Source organism: Pavona decussata, unplaced genomic scaffold (assembly GCF_977016875.1).
Source record: "Pavona decussata unplaced genomic scaffold, jaPavDecu1.1 SCAFFOLD_59, whole genome shotgun sequence".
Taxonomy (NCBI): Eukaryota; Metazoa; Cnidaria; class Anthozoa; order Scleractinia; family Agariciidae; genus Pavona; species Pavona decussata.
In genome coordinates this window covers 1700938-1723614 of record NW_028145481.1, presented here as the reverse complement: position 1 = coordinate 1723614, position 22677 = coordinate 1700938, and the positions used below count along the sequence as shown (strand labels likewise).

Below are 22677 nucleotides of genomic sequence, written 5' to 3'. Positions count from 1 at the left end.
GCCACCTCGTTCAGAATCCCACACCAAATTAGTCAAACTAGAATTCACTTTTACGATGAGTCAGGCTTGTTCCATATGGCTTTTGCCTTCCAGCAAGAGGTTGCGACCGGAAAGGCGGCGAGCCTTTGTGTATTCCAAGCGGCCATACTCGTGTTATTCAAACAAAGACTTAAGAAAATCTTCTTTGCCTTTCAGCACTCTAAAATCGCCAAACCCCTTTGTTCCAATGCTTTCCTAAACCCAAATCGCGTTTTGCCAAGAATAATTCCCCCACAGCACATATGCTCTATTTTTGCAGCGATCGCTGTCACTCATGGCCAACCTATTTTTCGCTTGGGGCTAGCCAATAGCAGTGAATTATCGAGAAATCTTGCGATCTTTCTTATCTTTGAGATCTTTATTAGTGACATAGTGGGGATTTCTAAAAGGTATCGTAAGCAACAGCTTATCTCTGATTGGTGGAAGCTGTCACGCACGTCACACAAATACCCCGCGCGCGTGATGACGGTTGAATCAAACTAACTTTATACGCCGGCGCTACGGGTCAGTCTACCGTTGAGTGTGTGAGACGAAGAAATGGAAAAGTTCGCTGAATTTGTGTCATCCATTGGTCAGAATGCGCGTTCTTCACCCTACATGACAGCAAATGGAGCGCTTTCGCGGGGCAATACGTCTCCTAATGCCGCTCCGGCGAACTACGCTAGTTGCGATTTAGCTAGACAGCACACTCTATCCTTGAGCGCACAGTCCCAAGCGGGTAATGTCCTTCTCTATACTCCTTAATTCACTAGAATCATAGTGCATATGTCTGGAAACACTCGAGCATGAAGAGGTTATGTGAGAGATCTTGATAGGTTGTGAATTGCGAGCGCTGTAATTGAATTTTGCCCATTTAATATTTTGACACGTGTGTTTCAATCAATATACTCACTCAGGGAAGTTCTCGCCTCCAGGTGGAAGCTCAACACAGCTTTCACCGAGTCCTCAGTCTTGCATGGAGATGGAAAATGGAACAAGCGAGTCTTCCTCGAAGCGCAAAAAGCGTCGCAACAGGACAACATTCACATCTTTTCAACTCGAGGAAATGGAGCGTATTTTTCAGAAAACGCACTACCCCGATGTTTACACGCGAGAGCAGTTGGCACTGCGTTGCGACTTGACGGAAGCAAGAGTGCAGGTAAATATCGTATCTTGATACACGATCGTGCGTGTGAACAAGTAAATTTCTGTTCACTCAGGGTGCCTCGAGATATTGTTCTCGAAATATTCAAGCATTGCTTCCTGCAAGAGCCCTACAGCCACTTTACGCAACCTGTTATACTAATTCAATTAAGTTGTTGTTGTTACCATGCGATAACGAATGAAGATTACGGTGGTTAACGTTCGTAAGACTCGGTGAAACTCTGCGCGTATTCAACATAGTGATTTTAAAAAGTATTTGTGTGTTCTGTTCTGTAACTTGCCTGTCGCAACTCAGCGTGTTTACAGACCAGTTATAATCCAGACGATGATCTTTGTGCGCGACTCTATCTCACGTACACAGTGTTGCGCTCGTTTTGTAGGGTCTAATGTCTTGACAGTACTAGTATAATTTTAAGGAGTTGATAGTGGAATCAGTAGCTAATTCCTCTTTGTACAGTTATCGACCTTTGCGAATCATAAGCAGTTTACTGTTAAGTCAATGGTTCTGTTTCCCACTACTCCATCTTTCACACTACTTGTCAAACCCTTAGAGACAACTGCGAAAGGGAAGTTTGGTCTCACGAGTATTTCATTTCCGAGAGAAATATCTGCACCGGTTGCTCCCACATTTGGCTTGTGGATACGATGCTCACGAAGACAGGGTTATTATCTCTCGTTTTCACAAACATTGAAGCAGTTTATAGCTGATTATTAGAACGTACCGAGGCTCGTGCGGCATTCGAAACGAACATTTCGAAGACTTGTGGTTGGGGCGGCCCACTTTGACCTAAACGATTTTCAAGGACTTGCGAGAGATGTGGTCTTTAATGATATATCCCAGTCCTACCAAAAGAAAGTTTGTATTTAGCAAACAGGCTTAAATTCAGAAGGTAATGGTCTAACCAGGTATAGCCTGCTTCCAAAAACTTGCGTTTACACAGGAAGGTCATTAAGGAATACACGGATGGAGCACTGGATAGCTTTCGTCTCGAGAAAGGAAATGACAGCCATACAATTCAACAGTCTACGACACGTTTTTTACTTATTTCACGAAATACGGAAATACGGTTTTCTATTTACATTCAGAAGACGAATAGATTTGTGTTCTTGAAATGCGCAAAACACAAGGCTCTGAAACTGCTTCCAGTACGTGAAACCCTAAGCAACTTTAGGAACCAGCCACTGTGTACTTTCCTGAACAGGAGGGCGGAACATTGCAGTTTATGCCATCCTCTTGGCGAAACGTCGCTGAAGTATTTCCCTTTTTAACATCCAAGTTTTATACTTATTTTTCGAAAGAATTGAACGATCACAGAGCGCTAAAAAAATACGAGAGTCGCCCAAAATCTTCTCAGCCCTCTGTGACTAAATAAGTTTTGAAAATGGAAGCAAATTCACTGATAACTTCAAAACAACATTTTTGCCAAGTGAAATCTACACAATAAAAGTTAATTTTCCAAGGCATTGAAAGCATATCTTAAGGGTTTAAGATTCTGGTCAGTTCAATTTTTCACGCTAGTTGTTGGGGTTTGTAAATGTTTCTTTTCTGAATAAACCCCCTCCATGCCTTGTTATCATTTGCGTTACAAATTATTAACAAGCTCTACTCTTTCATCGATCATTAGAAAACAACTATCTCCCTTTTAGCTACACACCGTTGGTCCAAATCACATACTCCAAGCTCAGTCTTTAATCTTACTACTAATAACAATACCTTCCACGGTTCACTTCAAGCACGCGAGTAAAAGCAATTTGTTACTATATTGCTTAGAACAGTACATTAAGGCTGCCTTGTTTCTCACCGAAAAGGTCTTAATTACACCAAGAAGCGTCGCCAGACTCAAAAATAAAGTGAACGCGGAACTAAGCGCCGTTCTCTTTGATCGCAAGGTTTCGTTATGGAATTTTTATAAGCAGTGATTTATAGGATCTAGGAAAGGGCGTGAGCAATGGTTTGTTTCATGTCCTCTGCAGAATGGCAGCCCTTCGGCTTACTTTTCCACAAAAGCTGTTTTACTGCTCCTTGGAAGACACTGACTGATTTGAACTGGTCGTTTTATCAAGGACGTTTACGAAACAAGTGCTCGATTTGGCCAATTTTCGATGCTCTCGGCTCTTACTTCGCTAATCGCTTATCTAACCCTTGATTGTGAAGTGTTTTCCCTATCAATACTCCGATGTGTATCGCTAGTTGAGAATGATGATTGAGCTGTCAGATTTCCTAAGCTGAAAGAAAAAAAATTATCTCTTACTAACGTAAGATATAAAGATCCTGTGTTTTAAAAGGGATTATTTCTGTTTTTAATTGCCGCGCAAGATCAGTGATGTGAAGCTGCTGGTTCTGAAATATCGTGCACAAATTTTCTGCAAAAAATGCGGCGGTAACTTCAAAGGAAACCTGATAAAATTTGACCGGGTGTTACATTGGCCAGTCTGTGTTTTGTCTGTTTATTTGTTCTTCAAGCAAATTGTAAACTTGTTAGTCCGGACCGCTAAATGATTTTATATCTTTTCTTAATTAAAGCTTTTGTTTAAGCAATTTTCACGTCTAACGTCAACAAGGAAAATGAACGTTTTAGTTTAGAGGTCGCAACAGACATTTGCGACTGCGTTGCAGTTTGCGAAGAGTATCACTTTCTCTTTCCTTATCGAGGGGACTGTAGGAAAGCTGACAGTCGAATATTAATAGCTGCTATTGAGACGCTATTTGCTTATCCTCTTAACTCTGACTAAATATTTTAATTTTTTTTAAACGGTCAAGGTTAGAATTGTAAAACGGGGTGAGCAGTATCGGAGAAACGCGTGTTTTTAGCGCCGTTTTCTTGACGTATTTCGGAAACTGACACCGGATGTGAGGATGTGTGCTGTCTGACTCTGTGATATTGCCGAACCACGCAACAATTTACCCTGGTATCTGCTAAGCTTCACGTAAATCGTACACTCAATTTTGTTAGCAAATCGAAAATAGTTTGTCCTGCTGTGCATTTGTCACAGGTTCATTGAACAAGAAGAGAGATATTTTGATCACCTTGTCAAGCGAGGTTGATTCAGATTATCTAGACTCGAATATTCTTGCTTCTTTGCTTTCGCCCGCTTTTGCCGGCCATTCTCTTGGGCAATTCAACCATACATGAGTAAAGAGTTCCTGTGGATTAAGCTGGAAGTCCTCCTCGGAAATACGTTGTCGTCGCTTTAGCCTCTGGTGCTATTTTGCCGCCCTCTAACGTTGCCCATACAATTACATTATATCGCATTGTGTTTTATTCTTTTATCAGCTAAATAAGCCTCCGATTTGTGGCCTAATAGTAATTGGGGTAATTTTTTAATTGCTCTTTTTGAACTCCTTTCGCTTGATAATAAAAGTTAAATAGAACAGGAAACATTTCAAAAATTTGCGGGAGATAAAGTGGGTGTGCGGGGCTCAAAATGAGCTTTCTTTACGCCGTTTAATCCGTTGTCCATGTACAGTTAGAGCTGAGCCACATTTCTCATAACCTGTCGAGTACCATTCTTAGAAGTACTAATAAGTAACGGTGCAGGTCATAGATAAGAAAAGGGGTATGCAAAACGTTTCTGTATTCCTTTACGAAAGAAAACGAGTGGTTAATGAAGATGTCCTTGCAAGGGCATCTGCATAGATCTTTCCAGAAAGCCACGGGATGATTAAGAAACGTTTAACGGTTTTTTTCTATCTTCCTTTTTGCTATTGCAATTCCTAAAATGGGATAGCTTTATTAGCTATCAAAAACTGTATCGTTTGTCCATGCTTTCTTGGCCTGCACCTTAAAGAATACTTTATCGCATCTTCAGAAGTGCACGTACGAGGAGTCTTTTTAGTTTCAAGTGAACCTGTCTGAAACGGACAAGGGGGATATGTTCTGTTGAGGCAGAACCGGCTTCAACCCTCAACCACTTATCTGCTTGTTGATAAACTGCTGCAAAGAGTTTCCGTCGGCAAAACTAAAGGACTGAGTAGGGTTAATCCATACGCTATGTGTTCAACAAGCCTCTTGAAATTTGCACGCACTAGTAACATACACGATGTGATAATGTCAATCCCTTGGCTACTGGGAGTAGATCCAAAATCGAAATTTAAGGAAATCACGTACTTCTGTCTCTTAAGTATTGAAAAAGTAAGAGGACCGTAGGAAAGAATTACTAAAAGAGCTTTCACTGAAATACCAGTAAACGCCATAGTCCCACAGAATCTGGAACCACTTTGTACAGCATCATGAATACTGCAATTCCATAGAAGAGCACTGCTCTGTTGCTTTCATTTGAATGATCCGCTACTTAAAATAGGATTTGAACCTCAGATCCAAGATACTGCAGGAGAGAAAGCTTATGAGCAAAAGCATATTTGCCCCGGCATGAATTTAGCTCGAGTTGGGAAATTTATTTGTTACAGTTTTCATTATTATTATCAAAACGAATCAGCGAGAGTCAGCAGCAGCTGTGGGCCAGATTTTGAAAGTAGATCGGAAGGGTTTTTTTTCTTTTCGTTGTTTTGGGAAATATACCCCTGTATGCATTTCTTAGCAAGAACGTATTTTTCTTGGGCCGAGTGGTCATTGCCTTAAACTGCAGTAGGCAGAAAGAACAGAAGACACACCCAAAACCGGACGGTTTTGTAGGTGAAGAGATCATGTTCAAGGCACTGATAAACAACATATTTTAAGGTGGCAAAAGAGGGGAGTATTTTAAACGTACTTTGTGGCTTTGAAAGATAAGAAATATGGCTAGAATGGGGAGTTTCGGTGAGCTGTTATCTTTGTTAATATAAGTTTCGTTCGCTTTAGCTGTTCTTAACTTGTAAACTTGAAAAACAAAGATAACTAGATATCGGTGACATTTGTCTGTGGACGACCTGTTTTTCAACCCTTTGATAACATTCGACTTGCTGTTTTGACTGAGAACACCTGAACCATATGCTCCACATGGCAACATCATGTGGCGTGGTTTAATGCTGAAACTTTACTCCTTTGTTTTATGCCAGCAGAACATCCAAGATGATCTAATCGCGACTTGCTCAAACTATTTGTAACCTTTTGGCCCTCTCGTTCTGAATGCATTGATACTAAAGTGCTTCCGTTTTGAGTGGCAAATAAATCTCTTGACTGCTTACAAATCTGTGCCCTCGGCTTTGTTTATCGTCTCTTTTTAATTGTATTGATACAGTTTGTTTAACCTCAGATAAATGTCCGTCTTTACAACTAACCGTTGTTAGAATGATTAACTAGCTATCAGTGTTTTAATTCGTTTTAATAACCATTCACTCTATTGTTCTGTCGTCTTTTTAGCTTCAGTTTGACCTTGTGGATGAAATCTTATGATGTGTGACCAACCTGTTAGGCTTCATGTTCTTGCGTTGCTATTCGTTTTCACCATTAAAAACGTAAACACTAGAATGTTTCTTCAATTGTATTTAATAGAAGGCAATGAAAAGGTTGCTGACTAAAAAGAATTTTTCAGTACAACACATGCAAAAAGCTTCATTCGGTAACAAGGTTATCGAGTGTTGTTGAGAAATCCAATAATTCTTAACCCCGAAAGATACTTATTGGAAAAATAAAGTAAAAATTAAAATAAAACAGAATAGAATAGAATAATAAAAAACAACTAAATCCTTTATTTAATGAATGTAAAGATATGAAAAATATATTTTGAACTGCGGATGAATGAAGATCAAATAGAAGAAAGATCTTCTATTTGATGAATCCTCTATTCTAACACAGTCGTTACATTTGGCACGTTTTTAAGTCTCATGTGATAACCTTAATTATGGTCGCCTCGATGGTAGGTTATCACAACCGATGTTTAAAACCAGACTACTTCTCGACCTGTATATCATGGGATTGATCGCTTATACTGTCAGCTTTTTGTTGGAGCTGTGTGATATAACAACAACAACAAGCTTTATTTACATGACTATAACAAATACAATATTGCAAAAGCTATTCAGAACTAATTATTTATTCGTTAACTAATTCTTAAGATAACTTAAAATAAAATAAAATAATTAAAAAAAAAAATAAATAAATAAAGTAACATACACAACGCAGCTCAGGGGTTTTCGTACTTTTTGCTGCATCTTTGACAACTGTATTCTGTAGACAAAAATCTCTCTCTTTCGCAGGAGAGGAATAAAAGCAAAATTTCAATTTATGTAAAACTCAAGTTGGCTGAAAATACTCACGATACATTATGGATGCCATTTAAATTACCCTGCTTTCTCTTTTTAACGATTCCAGTCACCTTAGCTGAGATTTTCAAAGTGCAATCTTTATTTTACAAGGTATTCTAAAGATGCGGACGTAATATAAGTCGATGGGTTGATTACAGTAAAAATGCTTCATTTGTGCAGAATGGCCTTCTCTCGTTTTTTTCTGTCAATCGTTATGTTTTAATATCACTGACCATCATCTCTCTGGTTGCTAACAGTTGTGAGGCTGATATTAAAATTTGTAAGTTCGATACGAGACGACGTAAATGTACATGGCTAACATTTCTCAGCCTGAGTGTTGCTGCGACCTACTTCTTAAGTAACGGTTCCAACAGAGAACAGGATGCCCAGGTTTACTTAAAAAAAATTAAGTTGCTTAGTGAAGGGCTTTTCTTTTTGGATGCGCGGTAAAAGTTGCGACGTTCATTCCTGTGGCCTTTGCAGAAAACGCGATAACTTTTGGGTTTGCCAAGTGTAACAAATTTGGTGACTGGAAAAGGGATCTTTCGGGGAGGTTAATGACACAGATAACGGGAAGTTAAAATATAAGGCGGGAGCATACAAACAAAGCACTATCAAATCCAACTGTTGAACGAAATTGTTTATTTTATCTTCTTTCTTGTTTTGGTTGTTACAGGATTGTATGTTATATTTGCTTCCTCAGTTTCAAAACTTTCGCTCAACGAGTTGTTGAGTGTGTCTGTAGATGACATGTCTAGCGGTTTCAAACTGTCTTCAGAATTTCTTAAGTAAGCAAGCTCTTCTGTATTACGGTGAAATTCACTGAATTTCTCTTCTCTCGAAAATCCATCAGAAGACTTAATTGGACACATTTTAACTTGTAATTTTAAATGAAAAAAGAAGCGAAACAATTTAGACAAAATTGAAATATGTCATGTGGTATGTGAACTATTTTTTAACGGAGTTCATCATTCAACAAATAAATATTTATAATTCTCATAAACATATAAATATTTCTAATTCGTATAATACTTATAATCGAGACAGGAATTTTAGCAAAGAATGCTCCCTGCGTTGTTGTCTTCTTGTTTCTCAACATAACAACAGTCCAGCCCAGGCATCGTGCACGATATTTCGATTCTCCTACGTTTGAAGTAGTTATCCGGGAAGCTTAAAGAAATCTACTTAGTAATTACGTTTGCAGCTTGTATATACAATATGTCATGATTACAGAAATCTTTCGCCTGTCGTTGTGTTCTTATCGATCACTACAATCAAAAGACCAATTTTGAAGCATAGAAGCAAGCTCTTTCGTTCTCTCCAACTGAGGTCCAATGAAAAATATACTATTATGTCTGCTAAGAAACTGTAACTGAAGCAATTTCTTTCAACCATCAAGAATCCAATTTCATTACGAACATTCTGTTTTCTTTAGAGATAGAGGTTAACGTTTTACATAGACGACGCCACACTTGGAGCGTATATAGCGGGTTGTTAGCTTGTTAGCGAATAACAAGATTTCTGCGTCAGTACAACATTAATTTTCTGATTTTGTTAAGGGTATTTACTTCATATGACGTGAAACGTTGACGAAATTTCTTGTTATGATTAAGAAGATGAACTTTAAATCAAGGATTGTCTGTGCAGCAACCTTTAGTTAGACATTCAGATTTCAGTCAAAAGTTTACATCGCGCATACGTCCCTCTTGAATTATCTATCACGAACGTAGTATCCCAGAACACCTTAAGAACTGACACAGGCGGCTTAATTCTTTTCTAGGGTACGTAAAATTTCAGGGCCAGGTTTCTTTACCCTGGAGTGCTCATCTTGGGCATCAGCATTGTTAAATGAAGGAAAGGTTAAAAGTGCTTTTATTATTTTAGGAAGAAGGAAGTTTAGAACATGTTACGCAACCACCGCCCTAGAATTTTCTTGCAGACAAGAAAAAACTTTGGTTGCATGGCTTTCCCCGTTAAGCCAAGAAAGAATGCAAAATTGTTTGACGTTTCATAAAGTTGGCGTCCAGCCCCGGGTCAGAGAAGGTTAGGCGGGAGAATAAAGCTGGAATTATGGATTATTTAAGGAGATAAAATCACAACTTAAAGCGTAAGAAGATTAAAAACTGACATGAAATGACATCTATTACTCGGGGTCGCGTGTGCATTCTATCAACTGAGAAACAAAGTGGAACTAAACTTTAGGGAAGTTGATTTCCAGTTAGTTTTTTTGTTTGTTTTAACCATCCTTGCTCTTTCATTGATTTTTCGCAGTTCTGCTGGACTTTTTATACCTTTTTTCACGGTTATTTTAAGGCCTCCTCTGATTTCCAGACAATCTGGATTGAATTAAAAATAGCCTCTAAAAAAAAGCCCTGACTCGGTTCGTTTATATCGTAGTATCGCGCAAGAAAACTGGCCTTGCGGGTAGTAATGCAGCGAGTCAATTTTGTGCAGCGTTAATTAAATGGCCGTCTGTCGTAGAAAGGTGTTCTATGCATAGGAGAGTAGAGAGTGGAAAATACACCTTGCACGTAAGACATTAAAACTTTGTAGTAAGTGGAATATTCGAGTGACACCAAACAGAAAAATACACTGACTGTCGCCCTCCAGCTGCCATACGTAGACTGGAATGTTTGTTAGAAATAATCATGGTTTCCTGCTATACTATATTTAGTAATATGCAAACAAACTAACGAACAACCCTTTCCTTGTCTCATATCACGAATCTACCTCCTCTGCAGGTATTGAAGTCAAAAATTTGAGACGCGTTAGTTTTGCGCACTTTCGCTCGGAGAAAGGTATTCTTGGCTTAAGGAAGATTTTAAAATACTTCCGTTAGACAATAAAACTGAGATAATAACAGAAATGGTAGCAATAGTATTATTTTCAACATGGTTGTAAAGTTCACGTTTTGCCGTTGTACCAAAGCAGACGTACGGTTGTCTAAATGGTGTTCGTACAAATTCGACATTTTTTTGCCGGCCTTAAACATATCGTATGAGTTGAATTATCGGGTGAAGTGCAGGTATAGAATGCACCTTAAATATTCCTGTTTGTTGAGTCTAAGGCTTACTCCTAAGCAGTATTTTATTAGGATCTTCCCTTTGTTTTGACCCCCCTCTATGTTCCTCCATCTTCTTAACGTAACCTCTCTCAATACATTTATCCCATGTTGATCTTGGTTTACCTTTTTGCTCATTGTAAAGATGCCCCGCTTATAGTAACCAATCTCGTGAACTTACTGGTTAAAGGAGAAATTTGTAAAATATTTTTGCGCCGTTTTTTAAAATTCTCTTTCCTACCAAGCATTCACTTGGGCCAAGTCAAGTTCTCATACAGACCCCTCTGGCTAAACTGTTCAAAACAAGATAAGCATTCCATACAAAAAAGGCCATATTCGTACAAGTGTTCTCGAACTGTGTGCACTCAATTTGTTTATAAGTACTTTGAGCGTACCGACCCGTGCGGTGCGTTGGGTAAGTGGGAAAGACAAGTTAGATGGCCAAGAAGATCGAGAGTGCTGTCAGTCTGTTGGTTAGTCGGCTTACAACTCGCTTAAAATTTTCATTTTTCAAGTTTTGCGGTTAGAGAAGTACTATAAAGACATACACGTTTATTTATTTATGCCAGAGTGATCCAGTGAGAATCAAAACTGACTCTGTTATCAAAAGGAGACCTCAAGTCCCCAATCAATGTCATTGGTGAACAGTTGTAAGTCGTTGTCGCTGAATCATAAGATGTACTGGCTGTAGTTTTGTCTGGGGTATGTTTCCTTTGTAACAAGCTGTTTTTATACAAACGTCCTTGGATCCCCCAGTTCATGTCATAGCCTGTTGTTTTTCAGTCTATGTATCTAAGGTTTTCTCGAATAATATACATCCGTTTCTGGAAATGAATCTCGATGTGTCTACGTCGTGATTATATTTTCATAAATGTTTGCATGCTGGATTTCCGATTCCGGCCACTCAGTATTCTGAATCTTACTTCTGCACACGCGCCTTTTTGTGAAACAATTTATATGTATGTAGTTAATTCAACGAACCCGAAGATTAATCGTTTGGAAATTTTCTAACTAGTTTGAGTTTGTGGGTGAAAGTGTGACCATTCAAATGAAAGCTACTGAGCAGTACTTTCCTGTGGTGCTGTTTATTATGCTGTACAAGGTGGTTCTAAAACTTGAGTCTGTGGATGCAATCCTAAAGTGTGACCATTCATATGAAAGCTACTGAGCAGTACTTTCCTGTGGTACTCTTTATGATGCTGTACAAGGTGGCTCTAACGTTTGAGTCTGTGGATGAAATCCTAAAGTGTGACCATTTAAATGAAAGCTTCCAAACAGTACTTTCCTGTGGTACTGTTTATTATGCTGTACAAGGTGGTTCTAACGTTTAAGTCTAAAGTGTGACCATTCAAATGAAAGCTACTGAGCAGTACTTTCCTGTGGTGCTGTTTATTATGCTGTGCAAGGTGGTTCGAACGTTTGCGTTTGCGGATGAAACCCTAAGGTGTGACCATTCAAATGAAATGTACTGAGCAGTACTTTCCTGTGGTGCTGTTTATTGTGCTGTACAAGGTGGTTCTAACTTTTAAGTTTGTGGGTCAAATCCTAAAGTGTGACCATTCAAATGAAAGCTACTCAGTGAGTAGTACTTCCCTGTAGTACTGTTTATTAAATTGTGTTGTGTGAGGTGGTTGCTAGTTCTAAATTATGACCGTGATTACAAGAACTGTTAAGCGCTACTTAATTATCAATGTGGCACTGTTTGGGCAGTCAGTGCAAGGTAGTTCTGGCTTTCTAGTCTGCTTAGCCTGAATTGTGACTAGTCAAATGAAGCTATGGAGAAATACTTTCTTGTGTTGCTTTTACTGTACATCCAAGGTATTACTTGCTACCTCAATTAAAACTAACTGACCATTCAAATTTGCATTGTTGGCGAGTATAAGCGCTTTCTTGTGGCATCCGGTTTGTTTTCCATTTTGCTAATGCAAGTGACCTTTTTTCAATACATCCAAGTTTTTAATCCATTCAAATTTGCATCTTCTGTAACCTTTGCACTGAAGAAGACAGAAGCTTCTGACGAAACATGTCTCTGAAATCGAAAATCGTCGTTTTATATCTAAAACTTATTGTGGCCTTCCTGCTGTCCAGACCATTCAAATGTCTGCTTTTAGCACTCGTGGATTCAAATCACTTCGTACTAACTGTACTACTGCAAAGACTGATCTCCACACGACATTAATTGCTTGACATTCTTCATTAATTAAATAATAAGACAAGTAACTGGCTGAGTCGACTCTTGATCAGTTAATGAAATCATAACGTCTCAGCGTGCTTTTGTTCTATCGTTAACAAGCTGATAATTTCGACCGGTGAGCAGCATATGGGTTAAGTTCGTGTTCAAGGTGTGTGGGACAATTGATAAAAGACCATGTTTCTGAGGTTCGAGAAAATTACCTTTTTTTTTTTTGTTTCTGTTAGCGTTTTTAGCCACGACTGTACTTAAACTGCAATTCGTTTTACAGCCCAACAACAGCACAAGCGGGATTCTCTACAAAGGCCCTCAACAATGGCTTAACCTTTCGTCTATCGCCATGAAATGTGTAGTTTCCCATCACCCTCGCTCGTAAAATTAGGTCTGTCGGTGGGGTTTTTTTTTTTTTTTTTTGAAAGTTGAAAGATACGAAAGGCGAAAAGAAACATTTGGCAAATTAATAGCTAAATAATTCGAAGGGAGCCTTAGTTCTTTCTTCGCCGTGACAGCCATTTTGTAACGAGCCGTTGTTGCTTTAAAATGTGACCAATGACGTCTTTCAGTTAAGGGGTGGTTTAGATGTCAAAACATTTACATTTATACAATTTGACACACTAAAGAAAAGAAATCAGAAACTTCATTTTGTACGTTTTGAAAAACAAAATGGTGATAGCCTTACTTCCAAACAGTGTAAGCAGGAAAATTTCGGCTTAGAAAAAAATGACAAGGGACCTACGTCGAGGTCAACTGATTGTTACCTATATTTGAGTGGTTTAGGTACTCTTTTGGACTTTTTGCAATTCGAATTAGTGGATTACGCACAACATAAGAGTGATTTAAAGTTTGCAATTTGCCTCGCAAACAGAAGGTTAAAAATGCCGAAGCGTGGCATTATTTGTTCCCTGGTCAAGATACTGTTAATTCAAATAGTTCAATCGTGTCATTCTGTTCCATTGAAGTGCTCAACCTTGTAGTCAGTTGTTATCCATACAGCCCATCTTTATCCACTTTGCAGCAAAACGTCGAAATTTAATGGAATAATTGTCAAAATTCAATAAAGAACTCAGCGACCGTATGATACAATTAAATATTTGTGGCTAGTTCAATTCGTGTGGTCGTAACTCGATACATTTTTGGGTTCGTACTCTCTTTATTTCAAAGTTGGCCGCTTTGTAGAAATTGACGTTTAAACAATTTCCAATTTCTTGTGGATAGACCAGTAACATACACCTTTCTTCATTATGAGAGTTGTTGAGGTTTTGTAGGGTTGCTTCTCAGTTCATGTACATTATTTCCACACGAGAACCTTGTTGAATACTAGTCGGACAAATTGAATGCCAACGCAAATGGTCGTTTGACTTTACTCTGTACAACTGTTATAAGTCAGTTCAGACACTCCGTTTGAACTGGGAAATTTTAAGGTCTAGAATTCCGTTTTCATTAGTTAAAAGAAACATATAAATAAACGATAGCAATATGAAAAGGTTGGGAGTTGAAAATGTTACCAAATTAAATTGTCGCTGAATTGCATTCTGCAAACAAACGCTGTCTTGAATGCCCCCATCAGTTTTTCTAATTTCCGTTTAATTTTCAATTATTCTTTTTCTTGTTACTTATATTTTATATACGTAAGTATATTCCCAGAGTCTTGATTTGCCCGTGTAAAATCAATAACTTGCTTGAAAAACTTCCTTACATTATTGTGTGTGGAAAAGTAAAGCCAGTAGCCACAGCTTGCCAGGTAATTTTCCTTTGCTATGACTTTTTGCTAATACGTCTCGAAATTAAAGGACTGCCATTTCTATGATGAGATTCGCAAACATTTACGGGCGCGCGCGGACGTCACAAAATTAAATCAAACATACTTTCCAGACTGGTGATCTTTCAATCATTACCAAGCTTGACCTAACTAATCCTGGATTACCGACTGGCCGAAACTTAAACCCGGAGTTGTTCCATACATGCCTTCCTCATGCGACGTGTTGTTATATCAAGAGAACGTACTGTCTGTAGTGTAATCAATTTTGTTTTTTGTTTTTATTTGTGTAATGCGAAAAGGACGCTCTGTAGTTGTTGATGCCAAAGTATTTGTCCCCCTCATTTTTGTTTAAAGAAGGATCATTGAAGGATTACCTTCTTGATCTCTGCGAGCCCTTAATAGTTTCATGAATATTAATAATATTTAATTGAATTTAGCATTGTGGATTCATCTATAATTATTGGATTCAGGGGTTTAGTGACCATAAATGCAATAAAATAAGGTCATTTTGTCAATACCGCTACGTATCATTGCAGTTCATCGATACATTATTAAATCATTATCCTCGGCTATAGGAAATACTACTCGTGCATGGCATAAAGCTACAAGCATAATCATTGAAAAAGAAAAAAAAAACGAATGGTCAAAAAAAAGCATAATCTTTTACACATTTCCTTAGAAGGATGATCCAGCTCAGTTGAGTGTGGTTGCAAATCTTCTGCACAAATAACCATTTGCTTGGCAAATCTCGAGTGATTTTCAATATATCAGGTTTACTTAAAGAGCAGTGTCACCTTTTGATAGTGTTACTTCAATTGATTAGCCAAAAAAATATATTTGCAGCGATGAAAACGTTAAAAGATGGTTCCGTTTTGTTAACATTAACCCTACAAGTTTACAGAAACTAGGATTTGTTGTCTTTGGCTGTGGATTGCTAGGATGGAAATGGATTGTAACTTGAGAAAACTTGCCAATTTTTTCAAGTTCTTCCAGTGTATTTTGGAAAAATCACCAAAAACTGTTTATATAATTTATTCTTCCTCAGAGAAAAGTTTTTCTCCCGGTGAATTAAGAGTAGTTTCATGTTAGAGGGAAGGTTCTTTGTGTAATATTTGCATAGTTTTGGTCCAAATAGAGCAAAATCTTCGTGACAGTGCCCTTATTGAGCCGAGCTGAGACAATTTATTTGGATTTCATGTTTGAACGTCTGCGCAGTAATAAAGGTTATGAATGAATCATTCAGTCGTTACCAAAAACTATAATAATAATAATAATAATAATAATAATAATAATTTATCTTGCGCATTTTATGTTCTATTGAAAGTTGGAAATAACAGGGATTTTAGTCTTGGCTTTAATTGTCGTACAATTTTATTTAACATTACGCAAATGAAAGCGCAGCTATTAGCTAATGAATAGAGATGTATAAAAAGAAACGTAGGAAACTTCGTGAGAATGTGTAAAACATAAAGAAGAATCACGCAGAGCTTAAAAACCCCCTTTTTTGTCATTTAGTCGAAGTTAACGACGTTTTTCTCCCTAAATTTTCATCTAGGTCGCCTTACGAAAGGCCACAAACTAAATAGATATTGTTTTCTGGTCTGTAGAAGCAAGATCGTTTGTTTAATGTTACTTATTTGTTTATATTTTTTAAAAAGAACAAATAGTGTTGGTTCGTCGTCTGTTTCATGAGCCGAGTAGACAAGCAAGAGCACAGACGGCACGTGATTCATTCCAGCAGTCTATAGAGGCATGTTTATAGTCACTTAATCCATCGATAAGACGTACAGTTGAGAAGGGCTTAGCATTAATCCATACTTAAGTCTCTGTTTGTTTCTTCTCATTGCGCCAACATCACGATATTGTGAACGATACTAAAACCAACAAACTGTAATTTAAATCGAAAGGAATTGCCGACTGTTAGCAATGAACTCACGAAGAACAGCAAGTATTTTTTTAGGGAGACTCGGAGGGAGTTTCAAAGGGCAGAAATTGGACAAGATTAACGCAAAAACTGAAGGATTTGTTTTTTGCCCGACGGAACTGAAGATTAAGCCAATTCATTTGAGAATGTGGTCGCAGTATGATACTGAGAAATCGTCTTTGCTAATATTATCTGGGATTTCGTCATCTTGCAATGAATATCTCGCATCCAATTGAAGTTCAGATAAGCGATTGAAGATAAGCGGAAATCGCAGTCTTGAATAACACACCCAAGACCTTAGAAAGTGAAAACAGGTTGTCTAGATTCCCACGGCCCTTTTCATAGTCCCTCTAACGAGAACTAAATGCGCATTTTGGTCTCAGATTTAGTGCGCTATCAAGAGGCCCTTTAGGTGAAAAGAGTTCACCCAGCGGGTGATCTGCAATGTACACTGAACGGATGTGTACCTCCACCCGGCTTTTTTTGCGGTGTGGGGGAAAAAGAGACACACAGTACAAATACAATGGAATGCAAGTTCAGATGACTACATTGAGTGTTGCACCTCCTCCTGATACTTGGCCTTTGAATAAAAGAAAGTAGACGTTTGTGTATGTATTAACGGTGTTGAAACAAGAAGAAGGGGAATGGATTTTTCTCAATACATTTTCTTTTTCTTTTGCTAAAATTAAGAGGCCTTTTCAACTTTACCTCACGGAACGAAATTATACCGATGACATTTTCTAAGCTTTTTTTTATATTTCAGCCTCAATCCATTTATAAAACTAGTAAAAATTTGCGGTTACGTTCCATTTTTGATTTCTCCGGTTGTGCATTATTCGCGTGATATTTTCCCTTTCGTGATTAACTTAGAAAGTATTGAATTGTAGTTCTGCTTTGTACAACTTACTACGGAAATGGTTTTGTTTCACGGTGGTTTACACTGTCAATACCAAGACTTCTCACCATTAATACGTGAAGAAATACAGATACTGAACTAGAAATTACACGGACTTGATCATCAGTCTTCGTGCCAATGCTTTTGATTTCCACTGACCCGGTGATATGGTGTTAGATTATAGGAACAACGGAAGGCAGGGCGTATTTGATCAGTTGTATTTTTTTGTGTTATTTTCCTTTCATGAGCAAAACATAAGTACCTTGTTCTGTTTGATAAATTTTAGGCCATCAGCAACAATTTCTGGACTTCATTCACTTTATCATCTTCCTTGATGGATATAAAAGAAATCGTTCAATTCCAAGATTTGATGAAAACTCAATTAAAACGTGGGTTTTAACTAAGTGGGTTTCAAAATAAGTGAAAATTTGTGACTTATAATCCTTTTCGTACTGCCATCGTTATATTAGCCGTAACGTATTTCTTTTCAAGTAATTTGGCGTCCATCCAGGTGAATTCTTCGCCTGCACATAAATTGTTCTTGAAACCTAGAAAGCATCTTGGTGTCAACAGCAACTCCTTTTTAAAGAGTGTGTGTTTTACAACTGTGAGTGACCTGATTTGTTTCTCAGAAGACAGCACTCACAAATTTTCAGTACAAAGAAACACGCATGCAGAGAATATCCTCAGGCTATCGTCTTGATGTATATGGCTGTTACTCCCAGATATTACTATAGCATGGCTAGTGTTGTGGTTGGGACAATTTGTATGGTGGAGGCAAAGTTTGATAATCACCCATTAGAAACACAGTTTATAGCACTTTAGAAAGCACAGACAATTTTTACATTTGAACACCCACACTAGTCTTGAAAATCTTCTACTCTACTTTAAAAGCAGCGCTAGTTGCTATGCTTAAACAGTGGAAGAGGGATACCACAACTCAAATTTTAGCTGAAGAGAGAGGATCATTTTTTTGTGTTGCTGCTTGCTGTTTGTCAACTTTATCATGGCTTGGACCAAAATGCTTTCGGTCTGATACTAGGCTCTACTGGCCCCGTAGGAAGAGTTAGGTTTGCGTTCCTCAAATTTTTCTGAGGAATATACGATTTCGCTGTCAAGGAGCTGGGTTTGTTTATAGGTCATCCGGAGCCTTCGTGTCTAGACAGTTTATTCCCCTCCGTGCTCCAGAAGGCAAGATATTTACCGTAAATAGATACGGCCATTCACCAAAATACGCAAATTTCCGGTGTAGCTGAGAAAGGCAGGCGCGAGCCCTTTCATCTTGGCGTAAATCTCCACGCGTTGACGTGCGGCGAGGAAGGCTTGTCACGGCATTTTCCTCCATCTGGAACGTTTAGTTCTGCATAGTTGATCATTCAACTGAGCCAACGCACAGGGGAAATGCATTTCGGACGTATCGACATTTAGTCATCGGAAACGTTTTTATTGTTTCCTGGATTTTGTCGTTGGTTTGAAACAAAGAAGGCCGCAAACGGTCCCACTTTTGTCTTTAAAATACTATTAATCAAGAACGCAAAAATTATGACTTGCGGATTATATGAAAGTCGTGCTCACACTGTAGGGCACAAAAAAGGGCATTTGAATTTATCCACAGGTAGACAGACAGCATAACAAACAGTGAAATAGGAAAAAAGGGCTCAATTGTGCTCAATTGAGTGAGTGCCATATAGTTTTACACTGGCATTTAGCTTTTCTACCTTAGATTGTTTTGATGGTTGCAATCACCTACAGAAAGTTTCCAGTTTCAGTGCAATTGAGATTTTTGAGAATGTGAAGAGAATATCGCTACTGAGCTGAGCTGAGCTGACGAATAAATTTACCTTTTTGCTTAACTTTTTTTCAATCACGAAAGGCTCAAAATTGGAGCGCACCCTATGAAAATTGAGTAGGGTATATCCGACAATTTAGGATTTCATTGAAAAAAAAAAATTCACGAAATAAATACTCTACCTCCTATAAAGAATACCACAGGAAATTATTTTTCATTTCTTGAAATACAACAGTATTTCAGTCGCAGTCAACAAAGGGCTCATAGGAACAGTAACAAATACTCGAGGTGGTTTTGAGGTTTCCTCTTGCTAGCAGAGGGTATAGCAAGGTCAGATCAGGTTCGTGCCGTTTATGTTGCCCACATGGCATTTCAGCCATCAGTTTAGATTGCCTGGATTAGATTTCTCACGATAGCTGTCGACAGTTGGTGTAATTTACATCTTGTTATCATTCGTTCAATCAGCACATGTTTATATTACATTATCGGAAGGTATAAATATATATATTTTCTTTTTTTTGTTTTGTTATCGATGGATAAATATTGCTAACAAGGCTGGCGGGCATCTTTGAGAGAAAAAAAAAACGCTGACCTGGTCACCTTAGCGTTTAATATTGCAGTTGATATTTTTTTCATTTGTGAAAATCAAAATTACCTCTGTGTAAATTCATTATTCTGCAGTATAATTGTCGACGGTTCTGGTTTCCGTACAATTAACTTATTACTTTACAACAACAGAAACATGTAATTTTGCATATAAGTGATGTTAAATGTCAAGACGTTTCAAAACACCACACTATTAAGTTCCCAGAACCAGTGCGTTCCTCCTTTTGTGAATGCTCTTTGTGAAAACCGTTTATTTATTTATTTATTTATTTATTTATTTATTTATTTTCACGATTGTAGGTGTGGTTTCAAAATCGAAGAGCCAAGTGGAGGAAACGTGAGCGTTTTGCTCCAGTCCCAGTTCCCACGCGGGCAATCACCATGGCACCTATCTACGAAAGACATCCTCAGGCCCCGTGGTCTCGTCCGACCAACAGCTGTATGAACCCGTCAGGTCCTGGGACGGGACCATTACCACATCACATGTCAGTCCCGAGCTATGCACCTGTCGTGCACGTGCACCATTCATTACCACCGAACAGACATTCGCCAAGAACCCCTTCCCCAGAATCCCCTCCACACTGCGCCAAAGTCAATGTCATGACAACGCCGACTAACGGCATGAGAAGATCGCCGATCGCGCATCCCAACGTCACCATTTCGCAGCATGGTCCCGGGAAGCAACTTCCACCTTGTGCGCATGCTCCTCCGCAGCGCCAATCTCCCGGTGATGGTTGCCGCGGATCACCTGGGTCCATGACGCCACACAATTTCTGCGAGGAACACGAGCAGTGTCCTCAGCGGCATAACTCCAGCATTGCAGTGCTGAGGATGAAAGCTAAAGAGCATTCAGTGGTAGTTGATTTGGCGAGAACACATAATGGAAGAGTGGATGTGTGACTTTTGAAATGTGAAATTTGCCTCGACTTTTGGAACGGATCGGACTGCTCTATTAACCCAAGCGTTCTTCCTGAACTAGTCTTTTTTACGTTTTGTTACAAGTATATTTACTTATGTTTTTTTTCTTCCTGTTAACAATTCACTTGTTTGTGTTCATGTCGCTGTTGACGGAAGCGCATAATTTCCTTCTATATCAAACGAAGGAGGGATCAAACGTCCTGCAAGTCTATATTTAAATCTCATTGCGACCATTTCACTTTGGAACCATTGTAACATAGCTTCTGGTAGAGTTGTTGTTGGGTACCTTCTGCTGAATTGAATGACCACGTTCACACAGGTATCCATGCAACATAGAGGAAACGACAGTCTTAAAATGGGCTTGAACTCAAACCATTTGCACTCCAGATGCTAGCTCTTGGAGTGTGGGGGATGGAGGTGTAGTGCAGATTAGTGAAAACATAGTTAATGTTATGAAATATTATAATATTACGAATGGGCATGTTTTAAATGGGTAGGCAGGGAAAGAGATGCCGTGTAGACTGAAGAATTGATGTGCGATGTTTGTTCCAACCCAATGATCATTATCATTGTTTTCTTAAGTGTACGACGCATGTTTCTTTTTGCAAGAATTTAATAAGTTTACAAATTAAGCTCGAGCAAAAGCCGTTGTATTTTACAAGCGCAAATCTGTTGGTTTTGATGGTAAACCAGTATTTCTGTTAATTTTGTTACTGTCATTCAAAGGAGATAATATGAGTGTCCTATTTTCTCACGTTTCGTTATTTTGCCGAGTGCCGCCAAAGCATTTTCCTCGTTTAGTTTATTATGTACAAAAGTGCTAGTATCAAAACAATAGATGTAATAATCCGATAGGTGTAATAGTATTAATGTAATTTAAAGTATTGTGTAATAATTCCACTTGTATGATATTCTTATTATTCTTATTGAATCGTGTTGTACTGTAATTGATGATAACCGGGAATTTTAATGTATTACGCTTTTATAAAGTTTATCGAAAGTATTTCGAAGTCGATTTTTTAGGATAGTTGTTGTATTTTTTTATCGCGGGCTTTGTACAAGAGCACATTCGTTGTTTGCAAATACCTTTTTCTAGTTTAATTTGGGCCAAACAAATAATAATGTTGTGGAAAATAAAACCTGTGGTTGGTTTCCTCTTTTTTTTTTCAGACTTTAAGGACATATACGACCAATTTTTTTACAAACTAAATGATCAGTATTCGGATTTTTGTTTTCAGTGATAAAAAAGGAGACACTTCCGAAAGACCTTCTAAATTTTAGAAGCAAAGATCGATAGAAGTACAAAGTTACAAATAGTGGACCGTGTTTGTGTTCCATCTACCACCCTCACTTTAAATCTCAAAAGGTTAACATAATTTTCCGTTGGTTTGGCCTGGCTTCCCATAGATGATAAAAATTATGGCTTATAAAACCCGATTAACTAAATTGTTTTATTTGTTTACAGGCGATTTCGGTTTTAGCTATACAAAAATAAACCACAACGTACGGAGCAATAGAACGTTCCCGTTCAGTTATTCAACTAAAGTCTGGCAACGTAAAACAAGATTGTGCAGAGTTGTGGTGTCCTCAGTATAAATCGAAGCACCTTTGTCGTTGCCTTTGGAGTTCGCAAGGTTTCAGCAAAACCAGCTCACTCTCGCCTATGACCAAACCGTCATTCATACTCAACACCAATTTTCGCTTTTTCTGAGTGCTATGCGAACATTTTCAATAATTTTGCTTCACTGAGCTTGCAGACTTTTTATGCTTAATAACCACAGAATCGTTTCTTTTCCTTTTTATTCAACCGTTGAACGAACTCTATTTTTTTTAGTTTAGCACGTGATTACACGATGTTATTTAAAGGTAGAATCATACATTTTGGGTACTGTATATCAGATTTGTTTTATTCATTGTTAATAATTACATAATAAATTAAAAGCTGTTCAAGAGAGACGTGTGTGTGTACTCAGCTAGCTATCCGGCAAACAGAATATTGGAAGAGTTGTCAAGAAAGACCTGTGAGATATCAGGTTTTGCGACGTTCACTCAGTGGACTTTTCCACAATTCGAGCTCAGAATGTTGTTTTTATCGGGTAGAGAAAAAAAGCATTAAACAAACGAAAAAAGTGCAAAGTGCTTGAGGAGGGCAGAAAAGGAGGAACATT

General features: G+C 38.2%; 1 protein-coding gene across 1 annotated transcript; it reads left to right on the top strand.

Annotated features, from left to right (window-relative positions):
• Positions 1-486: 486 nt before the first annotated feature.
• On the top strand, positions 487-21662 carry LOC146479361 (ALX homeobox protein 1-like). The gene is made up of 3 exons (XM_085111000.1): positions 487-757; positions 936-1177; positions 19892-21662. The coding sequence occupies exons 1-3, from the start codon at positions 577-579 to the stop codon at positions 20489-20491; spliced, it is 1023 nt and encodes a 340-aa protein (XP_084967126.1). The 5' UTR covers positions 487-576; the 3' UTR covers positions 20492-21662.
• Positions 21663-22677: the final 1015 nt, after the last annotated feature.